Here is a 19,745-nt window from a genome sequence, read left to right on the forward strand (position 1 = left end):
TCTCCTGGGGGAATTCAAGGGTTCATTAGAGACACAAAATAGCATCCGCGCACTTATAGTTTAGTTACTGCCCAAACAGCAGCTCTGTTGACCACTTACTACAGATCACTTTGTCAGGCCCCCCAACCTTTAGCGTTTTTAGTCTTCAATGTACAGGGGGCTCTCCACCCCCTGCAAACTTCTGGGTCACACAATATCCAGAGCTTTCTTTTCTCTCAACTTGGAGCTAGAAAGGAGCGTCGCTGCTTCTCTGAGACAAGCTTTTTTACCAGTAAGATCTCCTTCAGAATCCTCTTGACAACTCCTTCAACTTCAGACCATCATTTTGAGCTCTCAGTGGTCATCTGGAGACAGTCATGATAGATGAGTAATCTACCTCGCGACTCCTTCTGGGGTCACTTCGGTATTCTTAGTCTAAGGGTCTTGACTAAAACTTCCACTAGATCATCCTGTTACATTTGCTCTTCAATAAAAAATTGGGATGCTCAATATATTTTATTATTCCAGTTTTAAAGTAATGCTTGCGACAAAAGTATATACACACTGGTTCTCTCTGGGTGGAGGAGTTACTAATGCTTATTCAATTCCTCTTTGTATTTGTCATTTTATATATTACACAATCAGATGATACATTTCTTTCTTTTTTTTTCCCCCCAGAAAGAAAACAATGCACTTTTAAGAGAAATAACTTTGCCAAGGAAGGCGGTGGGCAAAAAGCCTGGGGAAGCCAGTAGTTAGCTGGATATGGTGTTAGGTGCTGAGGGTGAAAGGAAGCATAGGAGAAATAATAACATAGAACTCACAGGCACTTTTCTCTGTTTTCTGCTCTGTTCTCCTTAATTCCTTTGTTACCACCAGGCTACCTCCCTAGGAGCACTGGGAAGAGTCTCATCCTCTGTGACCATGAAGCCCTGGGTTCTCCTATTTACTGTGCTCAGCTATGGGATTTTGATGCTTCTGCCTGTGCTGGGAAGCTTCCAGGAGATACCTGTCGGTACGTGGTAGGGCAAGGGGGAGGGTGCTCTGCCCAGGCTTGGGAAGTCTGGCATAACTGACGCCGTGACCACATTTCCAGGCTCACTCTTTAAAGAACCAGAGTGCTCCTGAAAGCTGAGACATTCAATTAAGATTAGACTGATGTCCCCAGCCTGGTGTTCTTTCAAGTCTCCTCTCCCAGCACTGAAAGCAAGAAGGGGTCTAAGGAAGGGGAACATGGCCATTGTCTTCATCCCATAAGTGAGCAGGAGACAGTATTCCCTGATGCCACAGTGCCTTGGGCACAGGAACCACCAGGCTAGAGCTGCCTGCTGAGCCTTTGGCGAGTACCAAAGGGAACTGTTTTAACGCATTCATTTAGTTTGAGTGGAAGAATCTCTTAGGACATGAAAAATGGTCAAGATAAGCAAGAAATCCTTAGTGAGTCAAGGTTTGGGGTCCTAGGATAAGAAAACAGGGATAATGATGAGATCAAGAAGGGTGGATGAGAGATAGGATTCTGGGGTGAGGTCGCATGCTCAGGGGACTTTAGCAGGGAAGTGAGTAGAAAGGGGGAAAGCAGCTTCCTAGTCTCCCCCAGCTCAGTTTTCCATTTTGCAAACTGGGTATGGAAATTGGAGCTGGAGGATACTGCAGGCTGGGAATGGGAGGTGGTGTCAGGCATGGTGAGGGCGCCCCAGCTTTCGCTAGGGGTCCTGTCTTGGAGAGGCCCAAGGGCCTAGGACGCTGTGGGGACGAGTCACACAGGGAAGGTCTCCTGTGAGAAGACACTGGTTAGGCTTCGAGGAAAGGGTTTTCTTGATAAGCAGAGAAATGCTTTGCGGCTTGTAAGTCCGGTTTCAGAGCTCAGGAATCCTTGAGATGGGCTTCTCCGTGTGAGTGGAGGCTTCCGCCATCTTCTACCATCTTCCTTCCAGCTGATGTCAAGCAGTGCTGGGTACAGCCTCCGTCGATTTACTGTAGGCACAGGTGCACTAGAATGCACACATGTTTACGCAAAACCCACACATGCTGCTGGACCTACTGCGGAAACATCTGCTTGTACAGCGCGTGAGTCTGTTGCCCCCTCACAGCTCCTCAGGGGAGATGGGACCCAGACACTGGCCAAGGGCCTGACAGTGTCAGGCACACCTCCTCTGCCCATGCCAGGCTGTCACACACTGCAAATTAAACCAAGTTGTTTTTTTTCTCTTACTCAGTCTCCCCACCCCCAAACATCACCATCAGTGGTTCATTCCTCCTCTTGTCCAAGGTCTCGGGCACCCCCTTCTTAGTCTAGTTTCTTCACTGGCCCCGTGGATCAGCCAGGTCCAAGGAGACCCAGCCTCTGCCTGTCTCCCAATCAGCAAACCTCTTGGAGAAATTGCTTACAAGATTCTCTACAGAGAAAATTCCTCTTTCCATGAACTGGGACCAAGGGTGCTATTATGTCTGGGAATGGATGTCTCCCAGTGCCCCTGACTTCTAACCACGCCATTGTCTCTTCCAGAGAACCCTTCAAAACGTTCTTTTACTGACTAACTGACCCACCAAGGGGTTAAGGAGTGACTTGTGGTCTAGGGAGACTGAGTTTGGCTCCTGCATGCTCCAGCCGAGAACCTCTCTGTCCTCGCCTCCACCTCGCGGTCCCCAGGAGGCTCAAGTCTTTGCCAAATAAACGGATGCACCAACCTGACAGCTATGCATGCTTCCATCCCTGTGACTTTCTTTCTCTCATTACAATCTTCAAGAGTCCCAGCAACCATTCCTCTCCCATCACAGGCACAGCACCCGTGCTGCCTTCCAGTTACACCTGTGTCCCAGGCAGGTAGGCTCAGGGCTGTAGCAAAAGTACAGAGATTTCTGAAAATCTCATGGAGCTAACACAGCAAAAGGTAAATTCTTACTCATAATGTATTTCACTGAGCCTGGCAGTTAACAGGCACCTGTGCCACAACTCAAGGGCCCCAGCTCCTTCCACCTGCAGCTCCAGCCCTCCAGGGCCTCCTCTGCATCCAGCTGGCAGGTGAGAGGAGAGAGGCAGCAGGGAGGCCCCATAGACTGTCTGTAAGTAATGTTCATGATTTCTAACATCATCTTACTGACCACATGTCAATGGATTGTTCCATCTATATCCAAAGGACATTGGAAAATGCAGTCTAGTTGTCTGCCCAAGAAGAACAGATAAAGGAGCTTGGTGAACACAGAGCAGTCTTTGACCTGCAAAGCCAGATGCCTCAGTGCTGAGCCAAGACCCTGGCTCCACCGTCACTCTATTCAATGCAACAAGCGCCTCCCCTGCAGGAGCTGTTTTCTCCTGTCATTAGAAAATATATTCATGCCCTCAGGGTGGGGAGACTGAGCTTCCAGAATGACCCCTCCTCTGTCATTCCCAACACCCCCTTATTCCTGCCTGGTCAATCCTGTCAGCACAGAAGTTTTGGCTGGATAATACTACGCTGCTCGTGCCCTGAAGTTCAGACAATGCAAGGCAGGCATCTGTGTACGTGTTCTTTCCCCAGATTGTATCTGAATTTCCACCATTTGCCATTACTATCTTGAAAATCATTCTAAAAATATGACTTCTCCAGGGTGAATACCTGGTATGTGTCCAAGCTTGTACCTCTTCCTGGCCCAGGACATGATGTTCTCACATAGCTGGACAAGCCAGCACACTGACTTATTAACTGGATAGTCCAAGGAGAGGCTCAGGAATGTAATTCAGCTAAGGCCAAGGCCAGGCAAGGGACTAAGGTCTAACAGAACATTGGTAAGTGCCTTAGAGCTCTAAGTTATGAGAGGGGGCGAGAATTCAGGGGGTCAGGTAACGTTCTTTAGGAGTGGAACTGTCTTTTGACCTTGAGAAATAGGGAGGACTTGGGGTTCTTTAGTGTGAATGTGGTTTTTCCTCCCTAGAGAAGAACAAAACATTAGAGCCTCCAAAGGAAGGACCAGGGAGGAAAGGGTTGTCTTCTTGGGTATCTTATTTTGATATCATATGTCACTCATGCCTTCATCTACCAAGCCTAGGTCATGAGAGATGTTCCTGACTAATATTAGCAAAAAGTAATTGGCACAGGGGAGCGAAGGACACAGAGGGATCAGTAAATGAGGACAGACAGATAGCACTGCCCCTCTGCCAGCTACTCATACACAGAAATCAAGGAGTATGAGTTGTGTAGACCGCATCAAGGGAGCTTGGACAGTGCCGCTTAATGAAGAGGAAATGTGCCCTTCTTTATCATGATGGATAACGTTAGTTGAACAGGCTCTTCATAAAAGAATGACAACCTCCAAATTTTTAATAAATACATATAAAGGTGCCCAACCTAGTCATCAAGATAATACAAACTCAACCCACAATGCACACACACATGTATACCTCTCAGAATGGCTAAAATGAATTTTTTAAAAAATAAATCACCAAGTGTTAGAGAGGATGTGAAAACACTGGGACTCTCACATTCTGCTAATGGGAGTACACAGCAATCCAATCACTTTGGAAGACTGCAGAGCAGATCAACTCAAATTGAAAATATGTGTATTCCATGATCCAACAACATCTGTTTCTAGGTAGATACCTAATGGGAACATATGCATATGTGCTCAAAACCTTTTATATCTATCTATCTATCTATCTATCTATCTATCTATCTATCTATCTATCTATAAATGATTATGAAAACATTCATGAGACCCTAACCTGGGAAAAACCAAATGTCTATCAAAAATGAAATGGATAAAATTTTGTTTTATAAGCAATCAGTGGAATATTACACAGCAATGAAAATGAACCAATTACTGAAACATTTCAATATGAACTGAATCTCAAAGGCATTATGTTGATCAAAAGAAACAAGACACAAAAGAATAACACAATAAGAATAAGATGTACATACATATGACATTTTGTTTTATAAGCAATCAGTGGAATATTACACAGCAATGAAAATGAACCAATTACTGCAACATCTTCAATATGAACTGAACCTCACAAGCATTATGTTGATCAAAAGAAACAAGACACAAAAGAATAACAAAGTTAAAAATATGTACATCAAATGTATGGTGATTATATTCAGAATATTATCACCATAAATTAGAGGTACATATTTTCTTGGGAGTGAGGAGAAGGGAGGTACTCTAAGATTTCTTGATCTGAGAAGATGTGGTACATATACACCATGGAATATTACTCAGCAAACAAAAAAGATAAACACATGCAGTTTACAGCAACATGGATGGAGCTGGAAGGGATCATGCTCAGCGAAATAAGCCAGAAAGAAAAAGAAAAATACCAGACAATCTCACTCATAGCAGGAGTCTAGAAAACCTAAATAAGAGACCAGGAAAAAGACTAATCAATACAAAGTAAACATCAAAATCAACAAGCAACTATAAACCACACTACAGGGGCGGGGGGAAGGGAGGGGTGGGGAGAGGAAGGACTAGAGTCAAAATAAGGGGGGGGTGCAATTGTATGGGGAATATAACCAAAATGAAAATGCATACATTGTGCAAAGATGAAAAATGATATGAGAATTAAATATTTTTTTTTAAAAAGAAAAAAATTTTCTTGATCTGGGTGAAGCTTCCATGGACATGTTCACCTTGTGAAAATTCTCTTATGATTTTTGTACTTATAAGTGGAATATATATGGAAAACCTATGCTATTTGCCCTAAAATTATAGAAAATAAATTATTTCTGCAATTTTTGATTAAATGAAAAATGTTAGGAAACAGCATATGTAATCTGATGCCAATTTGATGGAAAACCCATATATAGATATAGATGAAATATAGGTAGATGTAAAAGTAGATATAAATATAGATGATATACATTTAAACATTGTAGAAAGACTGGGAGCATATATATACTAAATTACCTGTGGTTGTTCTTTCTAGGCAACGGATAACTGATAATCCCTTAACGCTTTTCTTTGTAACTTTGTGTGCTTTTCAAGTTTCTAAAATATAAGAATAATGAAGAAATGAAGAATTTGATTCTACAAGGAGATGAGTAAGTCTCATTAAGGGCTAAGTCTCAGCGCTATCACCACTACAGCCTGAGTTCGATCCCCGGCCAGGGAGCTGACCCACATACGGTGCAGCAGATGTCCCCTGTCTTACCCACTGCTCCCCTCAGCAGTGTATTTCAGTAAATCTGCCTGTTCTGCTCCCCACTCTGTCTCTGGTTACCCCCCGCACCGCACCTCTGACCTACACCCCAATTCTTCTACACATACAAAAAAAATTAAAATCGCTTAAAAATAATAAAGTATAAGAGAAAGGAAGTACCTTATGAGATGACATGCCCAGCCAGGAAGTGATAGAAAGACAGGGAGAGGGAGGGGGCACAACCAGATGGGGCAGTGAGATACCAGTCTTGTGTTCTCCCAGCTCCTGCCTGCAACCCTGCTCCATCCCCAGCAGGACCTGGTGAAATCCTTATCTCTGGCAAACTTGCGCACATCCATCCAGAGTCAGCAACACCATGAAGCTCCTGGTCCTCCCGTGGCTGATTCTCTGCTGCGTGACTATCCTGCCAGTGGCAGGAAACTGGAAAGAAAGAATTGAGTCCATAAATGAATTTCCATTTTACAGTAGGTATTATTCTGGCTGGGTTTCAAAATGAACAGAGGGTGGAAAATGAGAGAACTTTCCCCAGTGCCCCTGCAGAGAGGAACCAGGGCTGGTCCCTAAAAGAGCAGCAGCTCCTCGTTTAAAGCCAGGACAGGAGGAGAGCTGAAGGCTCACTTCTCCAGCTTGAGGGTCTGCCTGTGCTGCCAAGTGTCACAATGCTGTTGTGAGTCGGGGTGACCCTGCTGGCCACACGGCTTTTGTGGAGAACACTTAGACACTCTGCAGGATCTAGAGCCTGTTTGGAGGGAGCTTAGCTTGAGCCTCCAGGCGTTTATGTCCTTATTAGGGATTCCAAGGATGAACACAAAGTTGGAAAGGGCTATGAATTATTTCTTGCTCTGTGCCTTTTGTTTAGGGAACTGTCCATTTTAAAACATTCGCTGTGGGGAGGAGGAAGAAAATGTATGCTTGGTAAAGAGAATTCAGAACGAGAAGGGTAAAAAAAAAGGGGTGGGGGAGAGAATTGAGGGGGGAGGAAGAGAGGGGAGGGGTAAATAACAAGTGGTAGAAGTTTCTAGGGAGGGGGTTCCCCGCAGCCACTGCAGCATGAGTTCGATATTCCCCCCACACACACCTCATAGGCTAGGGAAGTGACCCACATGGCGCAGCAGATCTTTCCTGTCTCGCCTGCTGCTCCCCTCAGCAGTAGATTTCAGTAGATCCTCCTGTTCTGTTCCCCACTCTGTCTCTGGTGAATCCTCTCAACCCCCCACACTGCTGGCCTGTACCCCAGTTCTTGTATGCAGAAATAAATCTTTAAAAAAAAAAGAAGTTTCTAGGGAAGTGCTGGGTTTTGAGGGCCATTTCAACCGCGAGTGGAAAGGTGGCGGATTCTTTTCCTGCTTTGGGATTCAGTTCCCCCCACCCTGTAAGACGGGAGAGGGAGACCACAAGAAACTCAGGACTCTGTTTTGAGAATTGCTTGCGTTTCCGGACACAGGTTGTATGTGTTGAAATTCTTTGGGGGTGACTTCATGGTGGCTGGGTTTGTTAAGGGGGTGGGAGCTGGGTTTTAATTCCAAGAACCATAAAGAGCACCCAGCTCCCTGGGCAGGGAAAGGAACAAGAGCATCCAGTGGGGTGGGTCCCGGGTCCTTGGAGGGGCTGATAACAGTGAGAGACTCTTGGGGGGGGGGCACTGCTCACTAGTCCTTCTCAGTTTTATTAAAGCCGAATCTGAAGCCCTGCACAAAGGTTCCCACTCAGGAGCAATGCATGTTTGCCTGTGAGCTACACTCGGAATGCCAGAGGGATCAGCACTGCTGCACTGCCTCCTGCGGGAACGTCTGCATGCTTCTCAGAGAAACGGGTAGGACCTCAGAAGGGCTTTTCTCTTGCTATTCTTTCTTTTTTTTTTTTTAAGATTTATTTTTGTTTATTTACACAAGCACTGGGTACAGTCAGAAGCGCGGGAGGGTGAGAGAATCCACCAGAGCCAGAGCGGAGAGTGGAATAGTCAGAGTGACGAAGTACACTGCTGAGGGGAGCAGCGGGTGGCAGGAGAGGTCTGCGCGCCATGTGGGACCCTCCTCTGGTGGTTGGGGAACAGCCGGGGATCGAACTGGTGCTGCAGAGGCTGTGGGCGGCTTCGCAACCCAGCGCTCAACCGCTGCGCCACCAGGGAGGCCCATCTCTTGCTATTCTGTTCTCAGATTATGGACTCTCAAATTGTGGGGAACAGACATTAGGAGGCCCTACCTCCCCAGCCCTACTATCCAATCCAACATGGGGACCCGTACCTCTTCATCCAGCTCCAGAACCCCCTTTTCCACTTGATGACCTACCTGTTTTATCTAAACCCCAGAGGGGCTGACATTTATGTCTCTTTGTTCATTGGACTTAAAACATTCTGGAGAAGCCCTGTGTGGGCGTCTCCCGAATCACAGAAAACATCCTTGCACCCAGGGCTTGGGAGGCCTATGATGCTTGAAGAAGGGTGTTTCTCCAAACTGAGTGGCAACTGATTACCCACCCTTTCTCTCATTATTCCAGAGAATAAAATCAGAAGCTTGAGTCCAAAGTTGAACCCTTAAACCACCACAGAGAGTTGGAGCATCCCTGGAGGCTGGACAGAGTGGGACCTGGCCTCCTGCAGGACCCCCTCTCACCCCGGCTGTGGGGGCCGAGTGGATGTCTCTCCTATCTGCCCACCCTCTTCCCTGAGCTATGATGTGATCAAATAAGCTGTGATAGTAACCCAGGAACTTTTTTTTTTTTCTAGAGTCCCAGTATCATTTGCTGCACACCACCCTTTTCCTAAACTCCCAGCCCCTGCCTCCTGGTTTGAACCTCCCTGCCTTCTCTTTCTTTGGGGGCTTCACCTACTTAGCTGGGACTCCTGTTCATTGAGTGACACCCTGGGGAAACCTGCTTCTGTGTGGGATGTTCTTAAAGCTATGGAAACACTGTCTCTCTGGGATTTCCATAAATTAGTGCAGCCTCTCTCCCATGGTCTCAGTCTATGATTGTAGTAGGTCCCCACAAACTGCCTCTCCTTTAAACTTATCTGTGGGGGTGCACACTTACCTACAGTGACAGTACCAATAGTTTAGCATTCAAAGGAGATACCATCACCTCCACACCGCCCCCCCCAAGTTCTCTTCCCAGATGGTGCTTTGTTTGTTATCATTATTTATTCAATCATTTGGGATCTACAGGGATATATGCAACTGTAAATACTCCTAGAAAGAATAAGGAAGCTTCAAAGGGTTGTAGAGCACCTACTGTGTGTCCAGGCCTCCAGCAAGGGCCACTCCACATGAGTGGAAACCTCACCAACTCTGTCTCTTGGCATATATCTCAAGAAAGGGTTAAGTCATATGATCCTACCAAGGAGAAACCAGGATGGCAAAATGGAGACACAGTCAGTGCCTCAAAATGTGGCAGTGGTTTGTGGCATCAGGTTCCTGGGAAGAGATGCTGGCTCCTCCCTTGAGGGAAAGGGTGGAATTGGGGAACCTCAAACTCAATATTATTTTTCCTTTGACAGGATTAAATATAGAATTGGGGAGAGGGAAGAAAGAGAACTTGAAGAAAGCTGAGGACAAGGTTGGAGGATGAATTTGGTATTAAGTTCTGAGACCCCAGCATATTTTAATTTGCCAACTTTTCCTTTTTGTTCTTTGTTATACCCAAAAAGTCCACAGGGTACAAAGGTTGCTTGCTAAGTTAGCAAAGGAGAACAAACCAGGACAGACAGGTGACTGAACCTACCCACGCTCCCTCAGAAGAGGGATACAAAGCCCATTGTCCAAGTGCCTCTGCATTCAAATACCCCTGAAATGCATCTATGCCAAGGCCAGAGATATGCTTAAATAGGGGATCAAGTGGGGACTAGGGTTCAGGAGAGGCTCTCTGCAGAAAGATGGTGGGTGGAGGACAGGTTCTTAGTGTTCTCCTGGACTAGCAGGGAGTGACTGCCTTAGGCTAAAAACTAATGAACTGTTTCTTGCTGAGCAATTAGAAAAAATGAAATAAAACCCTGGGGCCACCTGGCATGTTCCACAGGACACTCATTCAGCCCCAGGGTTACTTAGGAACACATCAAACCTTTGCACTTGGTTGTCTTGCTGAAAAGTCTGGTGTGTACCAAGTAGAAGCAGCAGAAGTGGGAGGTGAGTGGGGTGGGAGTCCCTCAGGGGATCTCATTTTGGTTTTACTGGCAGGCTTGGTCCTAAGTAAATTGGCCAGAAGAATGACTGACCAGCAGATAATTTTAGCATACTTCTCAGTATACTTCTTGATAGAACAAGAAGACAAAAAGAAAGAAAAAAAGAATACCCAGTAAGAATATAGCTTTGAACAATATAAAGAATGACTAATCAACTTGAAATGAATTCAGAATAACTGTGGAATATATATTCTTTTCAAGAACACATGAAACATTAAAAAAAAATCTCAAATATATCCATAAATTGAACTGGCCACAATGCAAAATAAGCTAGAAGTAAATATTTATAAATAATACACAATAAATGAGTAAAATAGCTAGAAAAGAATCTCTACATGTTTAAAAATTAAGAACCATGGGTCAAAATGAAATCAAAATAAAAATTAATTTTGAACCTCAAAATGAAAATCTGAGCTATCAAAACATATGGATACAGAATGACATCATCAAAATGGTGATATAGAGGCCCTCGCCTCTGCCTCTCCCCAAACATCAATAATTAGGCAGCTATCCATGAACACAACAGCTCTGGAAGAGCTCTGGAGTCTACTTAGGAAACTTCTACAACCTGTTGGGGGTGGGGAAACTTGAAAGTAACTATAAGAATAGAAGGAAGAACAGTTCCATTGGGCTTCCATCTTCTCAATCCCCAAGCTGCACTTCTCAATGCGAAGAGGGATGTCCCAGCTAGAGAGAGTTTTCCTCACCAGGAAAGGAAGAACAGGGTAAGCAACCAACTTCCTCAACCTTTTGGGGAACTTCACAAAACTTCAGGTTTTGTGTCACCCCAGACTGGTGCTGAGAGCTATAGAGAGAGCTAGAAACAAGGAAGAAAAGCAGGGATGCTGAGTAGCAGCCACAGAGAGGGAGTAATTGTGACCATCAGTGATCTGCTTACGGACAGGCCCACCAGCTTTCACTACTGAGGGAACCAATGGCTAGCATAGCTGCCACAGACACCCTGCAGATTTCATCACATGCTTCCACATTCACTGATACCAGGGCTCTCTGACTAGCTCCCTGATTAATAATTCCTGCCCCTGCTGGCGCCCGGGAGCCAGGCCAGGCCATTGAGCTACACGACTACAAGATGCCAACCTAAACCACCACAGGTGACCCTCACCAAAGCGTGCATTCTCCAGTCTGCACTCTAGCTCTGCACTGCATGCTCCCAGACTGACACCCATCATCTCTACTGCATTGTGCCCACCTATGGGGAGGAGGGAAGGTTTGCAAGCATGGGAGAGCATGCCAATAGCCAGGGCCCCGCAGAGGATTGTGGGCCTGGGTCAGTCCCTGTTTCCAGCCACTGGAAAACTGAACTCAACAGCACATGCTGAAGATCCCAACAGGACCAAGTGGAATTTATTCTTGAGATGCAAGGATGATTCAATATCAAGGATGGCCTCACACATCAATAAATGTGATCCACCAAATTAACAGAAGGTAAAAATCATATGCTCATCTCAACAGTTACAGAAAAGTGACAAAATACAGCATCCTTTCAAGTTAAAAACTCTTGACAAGGGTGTCCTTTCTCACCAATTCTACTCACCATACTACTGAAAGTCCTAGTCTGAATAATCAGAAAACAGAAAGAATAAAAGGTATTCAAATTGAAAAGGAAAATGTAAAAGTGTCTGTTTGCAGGTAACACAGTCATGGTTAGAACTAAGAAACATGTGGGCCTCCCCGGTGGCGCAGCGGTTGAGCGCTGGGTTGCGAAGCTGCCCGCGGCCTCTGCGGTGCCGGTTCGATCCCCGGCTGCTCCCCGGCCACCGGAGGAGGGTCCTGCCGCCCGTTGCTCCCCTCAGCAGTGTACTTCAGTCCTTCTGCCTGCTCTGCTCCCCACTCTGGCTCTGGTGAATTCTCTCACCCTCCCGCGCTTCTGACTGTACCCAGTGCTTGTATAAACAAAACAAACAAATAAAATAAATAAATAAATAAAACATGCCTCTTTAAAAAAAATTATAAAAAAAATAAATAAATGTGATTCTTTAAAAAAAAAAGAACTAAGAAACATGCTTAGTAAAGTTTTAGGATAGAAAATCAACACATAAAAATCAGTTACATTTCTAGACACTAGCAATGAACTCACTGAAAAAGAAAATCGCATCATAATTGCAATTTAAACAATAAGTTAGGCTTGATTTAGCAAAGAAGGTGAAAGATCTGTACCTTGACAATGAAAGGATTTTGATACATTGTACACCAGCCAGTGCAATGAAATGAAGTTATAAAATTTGGAAAAGTAGGGGCCTCCCTGGTGGCACAGAGGTTGAGAGCTGGGCTGCGAAGCTGCCCACAACCTGTGCAGCGCTGGTTAGATTCCCGGCAGCCCGTGAGGGTCCCGCATGGCGCGCAGACCTCTCCTGCCATGCCCGCTGCTCCCCTCAGCAGTGTACTTCGTCAGTCTGCCTGTTCTGTTCCCCGCTCTGGCTCTGGTGTATTCTCTTACCCTCCCGCGCTTCTGACTGTACCCAGTGCTTCTATAAATAAATAAATCTTAAAAAAAAATTTGGAATAATAGAAATAAAACTGTCATTATTTTCAAACAATATGGTTATGTATATGAAAACTCCAAAAAAAAATCCCCTGGGAAGTTAATAGAATCAAGGAAATTTAGCAAAAGTGCTGATTTCAAAGGCAATAGATAGAAACATAAATAACACCACTTAAAAACATTGAAAAATACTTAGGACTACATTGAGCAGTTGACACTGCATGGAGGTACTGAGATACTGTAACAGGAGGGTCCCCAGGAAAGGGGGCGGTACCAGGTTTCCTGCCCCACCCAAAAGGAGGGTGGAGCTGAGCAGGGAGAGAAGAAGCTGCAGAGGAGACTGGGGAAGGAAGGAAGCAGGATGAAGCCAGAAGGAGACCTGGAGGAGGCACATGGAACCTAGAGACATGTGAAGAAATTGCACTGGCCTTGTGGTCGTGGACTGGGTGACACAGATGTGGGTGAGAGACCCGTGGGGAGGTGACCATGGCGGTTTTTGCCTTGATTTTGATTTTGCTCTTTTCCTTCCAGACTTGTCTGGTTGTTTCTGATCCTTTTCTGTGGGTCCCCACTGGAGGATGCTTTAGACTTGTGGCAGGCTTTGGGGCCTTGCTCTGGGCCAATCTCATTTGGGTGGACTTTTACCCACAAGGGGATGGGTAACTTTGGGTGCTTGATTTAGAAACTAGATTCTTTTGTCTTTCCTGTACTGTTTCCTAATTGTATTAAAGATCATTTCATTAAAGTCTCATATGTTTTGTGTTGATGTGGCGGATGGCAGAACCTATTTAGAGCAGGCAGGTTTGCGGGGTCTGGGCTGCCCCTCTTCCTGCCTGCAACAATATGACTTAGAGTTTTTTCTGTTTGGATTTCATAGCACATCTTGAATCTGTGGCTTGATGTCTTCAGCTTGGGAAAATTCTCAGCCATTTTTCCTCCATGCTTTACTCTGTTCCTTCACTTGCCTCTTTTTTTACATGGATAAATATTTAGGATTATTGAATGAGCTGTGATTTGCTCCCCACCCCCCAAAGTAATGGTAATGATAATTTATTATTTCACAGAGTCTGTGAGCAAAGAATTCAGCAGCTGCTTAGCTAGGTGATTCTGACTTGGGATTTCTCATATGGTTGTGGCTGAGATATTGATGGGGGCTGTGGTCGTCTGAGGACCTGACTGGAGCTGCAGGGGCAGTTTTGTTTTAGGACCAGTCTAGGATGGTTCACTGAAAGGCAGGAGGACTTGACTTCCCACCAAGCCTAGGCCTTTGCCCCATGGATCTCACCTTAGGACTTTTTGAGTCTTCCAGTGTGATATCTGCTTGCCTTAGAGCAAGTGATTCAAGGGAGAAAAAGTAAAAAAAAGAGTGAGACCACGATGTCTCCTGACTCAGAAGTCACAGGCCGTCATTTACAAATCATCTTATTGGTTATACAAGTCAGTGCTACTCTTGGTGGAGAGATTTACCCAAGGATGTGAATCCTAGGAAGTGGGACATGAGGCAGCCATCTTGGAGGCTACCTCCCTTGACGCTCAGGCTGTTTACACTTTCTAGTCCTGTCCATTTTTCCTCTCACTATTTTGGATTTTGTATTAGACATTTTGGAGAGCCTGAGGCTCTGGTTCTTATTTAAATTCAATAGAGGCTGTTGAGATTTTGTTTTCTAAAGTAATTGAAATGGTTGGGTGCAGGTTGAAAAAAAGTTCAACCTGTCTGTTGTGGGCTGTAGTTCCAGTGTCAGCTGTTTTCCAAGCCTGTGCAGTTCACTTAGTCTTTTCCCTGCAAATGCACCACCTACAGGCTAGCGTGGGAGGTAGCTGTTGGTGCAGCTCAGCACATTTCTCAAAGTATGTCAAATAAGAAGACTCATAAATAGACTTCATGGTTTATCTCCCTAGCCTCCCCCGCTCTGATTTCCCTAATATCTGCAGTTTTCCCAAGGCTTCAAAAAGCTGAGGGTCTGGTGACCCTGTTCTGCTTGGCACTTCCCCAGGGCCAAGTGGTGGGAGAACAAAGAGAGCAAAAAAGAGCCAATGGGGTCCACCCACCCTCTTGGAAGCAGTGTGCACAGGACAAAGGGAGGGTCCCTGGTCCTTCCAGTTTCGAGGCCTCCTTACCCCAAACCAGCTGCCGCATAAGAATGCCTTCGGGGTATGGGCAGAGGAGAGCAAAGGAGAGAAAGAAGGTAAACAGAGCCACACCAGGGACCTCTCCCTCCCTTCCCACCCTCACAGATTCCCCTTCCCATGCATCCAGCCCCGGCTCGAGGGTTTCTCCTGCAGTTCTGTCTGCACCCTAGAGCTTATTTGTAGGCGGGCCAGGAGATACCAGAGGGGGAGAATCCCAGTGATGTCCTCACCGGGGAGGACCTTCTTTCTCGTTCTGCCGACAGCTTCCTGCTGTCCAGATTTTTCTCTCTGTCCTCAGTGGAAGGACCCAGCAGCCAAGACCAGGGGGCCGTTCTCCATCTCTGTGGTAGGTTCCGTCCCTCCTGCTGGGCCTCCAGTGCCAAGTGTGTGTTACTCTAAGTCCCAGCCAGGCTGAGTTTGTGGTTTGGAGTTGCTGCGGTTACCTGGAAGGCTCCACAGACCTCACATTCCTCCTTCAGGACACAAATACCTGTGTTGGGGGTGGAGCTGTGTCTCCCAGAGGGTTTCCCAAGATGACGGCTGCACTCTCAGCTTTGCTGTGCCTCTGAGAATGACTCTCTCACCAGTCACTTGTTACTGAGACTTCTAGCTTCATTGTGTGTGTGTGTGTGTGTGTGTGTGTGTGTGTGTGTGTGTGTAGGGAGTGGGGGTGCTGGGATCCATTCTCTGTTGTTCTGATTAAACCTCAGTCTTTGGCGGACACCCTGTCCCTGGGCCTCAGGGATGTCTAGTAGTTCTTAGTAGCCCACCCTCCCCCTACCTCCCCCAGCACAGAGCTTAGAACCTGGCCCTCCTCCAGGTGCAATGAGATTTCCCCTGTGCCCAAAGGGCAAAGTGTTGCTTGTTTCTCTCTCTCCACATTAAAACTTTCATGCAGTAGGAAAAACAGGATGGTTTCCAGGTGGAATTATTTTACCCTTTCCATGGTGGCTGCTATCTTCGCCCTTCCCCAGTTCTGCATCACAAAGGAGATTTTTCCAGCTCTCTAAAAGTCTTCTTTGGGAAAAATAGTCTTCTTTGAGAATGCCCAGTGCGATTCCTGAGGGGAAAAGTCTTCCAGAGGCTGGGGCTACCCACAAGCAGCCAGGGGCTTTGTTCCGTTTGCCAGTGCACACCCGGTCTCCAGCAGTGTGCCAGCCTTCTGAGCTGAACCCTCTTCCTGGGTCTGGTGCTTGGCTCCCAGGTAACCAGTGCTCCTGTCTTCTCTCTCCCTGCAGGTGTCTGCTTGTGCCGGTGATCTCAGTATTCCGGTGAGTTCAAGGAGTCATCCAGTTTTCTCCAGTGTGCCACTGGAAGGTTTAATCAGCTCTCTATGTCTATGAGCAGAATCCAACAGTTCCTTTCCCATTAAAAATTTTAATTGTGGTAAAATACGCATCACATGAAGTTGAACATCCCAACTGTTCCTAACATGGGTCAGTGCCATTCCCTGGAGACCACGCCGCCCAGCAGCTCCGGAAGATTTTTCACCTTGCAAAACTGGAACTCTGTACCCATGCATGAACAAGCCCCCCATCTCCCTCTTCCTTGGCTGGAAACCACCCTTTTACTTTCTGTCTCTATGCAGCTCACGACTCAAGGTATCTCGTAGGCACAGAATTATACAGAACTTGGGTTTAGGAACCGATTTGTCTCCTGTAGCTTAGTGCCTCCAGATTACACACATTCTAGTATATGTTAGTTTTCTTCCTTTTCCAGATTATGTAACGGTCTCCGGTACATATATTCCACATATTCTCTTTCCATTCAGTAGAGTGGAAAGAAAGACTCCTCCAGGAATTCATAGCTACCAGCCAGCTTTTTTACATGGCAGTGCCACCGGTGTAGTCTGAGAAATCTGAAGCTGAACTTAATTCAAAATAGCCTGGGTGGTGAGGGAAATAGGAAGAACAGACTGATTTGGAAAACTAGCTGCCTTTGGACACAGAATTCCAAGAAATCCCGCAGATAAAATGATGTTAAAGATAAGCTACATAAGAACTAGATAAGGACTCACGAAAAGTAAATTCACACGCAGTCTAAGAAAACAAGATGAAAAAAAATCAAGAGGAACAACAGAGATTCATGGAGACTTCAGATACTGGAATTATTGTTTGCAGAGGACAAAGTGCCTGGGAAATAAAAGGAAAGGGATAGGGGATGGCGATGATAGCATGACTAAGAGAATATAAAAATTCTTTCAGTGGATATTGAAAAATGCCAATAGGATAACTAGAATAAAATATATCACTGAGGTTAAAAACAAAGAAATCATTTGATTAATCTAGAATTTCTCAAGATAGCGACAAAAGCCTAAAGACAGTAAAAAATAGTTTTTCAAAATGTTGCCAGAAAGTAACAATTAATCTAGCTCTGAATACCCAGTAAGGCCTTTATATTTAAACAATTCCATCTTTATTGAGTTTTGATTGATAAGGAGTTTATATTTTAGGTGTGCATTGTAATGTTTTGATATAGGTATATTTTGTGAAATGATTACCACAATCAAGCTTATTAACATACCCCTCCCCTCACACTTACTTTTCTTTAAGGTTTATTTATTTTCATACAAGAGCTGGGGCACAGGCCAGAGGTGTGGGAGGGTGAGAGGATTCACTAGAGACAGAGCGGGGAATAGAACAGGCAGATGACAGAAATACACTGCTGAGGGGAGCAGTGGATGTGACAGGAGAGGTCTGCTGTGCCATGTGGGATTCTCACCGGCAGGCCGGGATCGAACCCGTGCTGTCAAGGCTGCGGACAGCTTCACAGCATAGCGCCTAACTCGCTGCACACAGGGGAGGCCCTTCACATCTCTTTGTGCGTGTGTGTGTGTGTGTGTGTGGGGGCGGTGAGGATACTTAAGATCTTTTCTCTTAGAAATTTTCAAGTATAAAATACAATTCGTCACTACAATGCATATGGATCCTGAGAACTTATTTATTTTATAATTGAAGGCTGTTGCCCTCTGGCTAGTGTCTCCCAACTGTCCTCAACTCCCCAGTCCCCATTCTATTGTCTGTCACCAGGTATCACCAACGAAATTGAGCTCTTCTACCTGGTCCATACAACACTTGCCCTCTGGTAATCACCGGTCTGTTGTCAGAGTCTAAGTCTTTGTTTTTGTTGTGTTTGTTCATTTGCTTTGTTTCTTTATATGCCACAAATGAATGAAACCATATGGCATTTGTCTTTTTCCCTCTGATTTATTTCACTTAGCATAAGCCCCTCAAGTCCACCCATATTGCAAATGGCAAGATTTCCTTTTATTTTCCTAGCTGAGTAGTATTCCATTGTGTGTATGGACCACATCTTCTTTAGCCAATCCTCCACAGATGGACACTTAGGTTATTCCCATATCTTGCATAAAATCACTATTGTGAATAGTGCTGTAATGAACGTGAGGATGCACACATCTTTTTGATTTATTGTTTCCATAATCTTAGGATAAATACTCAGAAGTGGAATTGCTGGATCATATGGTAGCTCTATTGTTAGGTTTTTGAGGAACCTCCATGCTGTTTTCCATAGTGGTTGCACCAATTGACATTCTCACCAACAGTGTTTGAGTAGGAGTAATTTAGAAGATCATGTCTTTGGAGGGTGAGCTTGGAGCAAGGTGTATTACAGAGACTATGGAGCTAATTATCTTGCTCTAGGTGTCTTGCCCAGTGACTGAGGGTAGAGGCACATTCTTGGTTGAATGGCTATGCAACAGATTATACCATGCCACTAGGATGGGGAAGAATTGAGCAAGGAGCTCTCAGCCATGGAAATAGGGCTTGAGGCTCAGTGTGCTCCCATTAGGCAGCTTAAGGGGGGAGTAGGATGTAGTGGAGTTATTTTGGAATTTGCCAGTAGTTCTCAATGATTGTAACCTGGAAATATGCACTGTTTCCCCAGTTCCTGGACATCCATAGATTTTTTGATTGCAAAATGCTTCTCAGTTTACAGCCACGAGCAACCTCGGCCACTTGGAGAAGCTGGGAAAAGAGGTAGGTTCAACTATGGGGTTTTGGGGAGACACCTGACCACCCAGACTGAGGAACCAAGGAGTCCTCTGTCTTAGGGAAAGTTGGGAAACAGGAAAAAAAAAAGTCCCCACCATCATGCTAAATGATTGAGATTCTTAGAGTCCTAGAAATGTAAATTAATTACTTAAATCTCTTAAGGTATTTGCAGTCTTACCGATATGTATCTATTAGAATGACTAAGATAAAAACATTTACAGTAGTAAGTGCTAGCAAGTATGTGGAGCAAGTGGAACTCTCCTAGACACTACTGGAAATGCAGAATAGTACACCCACTTTGGGAAACAGTTTGGCAGTTTCTTATAAACATATACTTATATAATGCAGCAATTCTACTTCCTGTTATTTACCTAAGGAAGTGATAACTTATGTTCACACATGAACTTGCATATAGATATTTATAAGGAGGTTGTTTATAATTGCCCCAAACTGGAAACAACCCAAAGGTCCATTCCCCAGTGAATGGATAAACAATCTGAGCGAGTGGGGAAGATCATCTGTTAATGTGGTTGTCTAGAGGTTTCATAAATTCCTAGTCTGGGACAACATCAGAAGGAATAAGAAGGATCCCTTTGTTAACACAAGGTCATCTGGGATTCTTTTTATTTCTGGGACAATAAGACCCCATGGCATATGCCAGACCCTCCTGAAAATCTCCAACCATCCATTTCTTTCAATCGATGGAGCGAGGAGAATGTACTTACTAGTATACATGGAGTTGCCTCAGCAGTTGCTGTGGGCAAACCAGCCTTGCAACTGTTCCAGACAAATCCCTATGATCACTGACCTGTG

The 19,745-nt window shown here is 45.2% G+C and overlaps 1 protein-coding gene across 1 annotated transcript in view; it reads left to right on the forward strand.

Annotated features, from left to right (window-relative positions):
• Positions 1-19,745, forward strand: part of LOC311179408 (WAP four-disulfide core domain protein 8-like) — a gene marked incomplete at its 5' end in the record, with an annotated part of 52,750 nt that overhangs the window by 22,125 nt on the left and 10,880 nt on the right. Inside the window, one exon of the mRNA XM_084246619.1 lies at positions 17,952-18,006. Within this exon, the coding sequence (XP_084102745.1) occupies positions 17,952-18,006 (55 nt within the window). The remainder of the gene's footprint in view (positions 1-17,951; positions 18,007-19,745) is intronic.

The sequence above is a fragment of the Talpa europaea genome, assembly GCF_964194135.1.
Source record: "Talpa europaea genome assembly, chromosome: 11".
In the NCBI taxonomy this organism is placed as follows: Eukaryota; Metazoa; Chordata; class Mammalia; order Eulipotyphla; family Talpidae; genus Talpa; species Talpa europaea.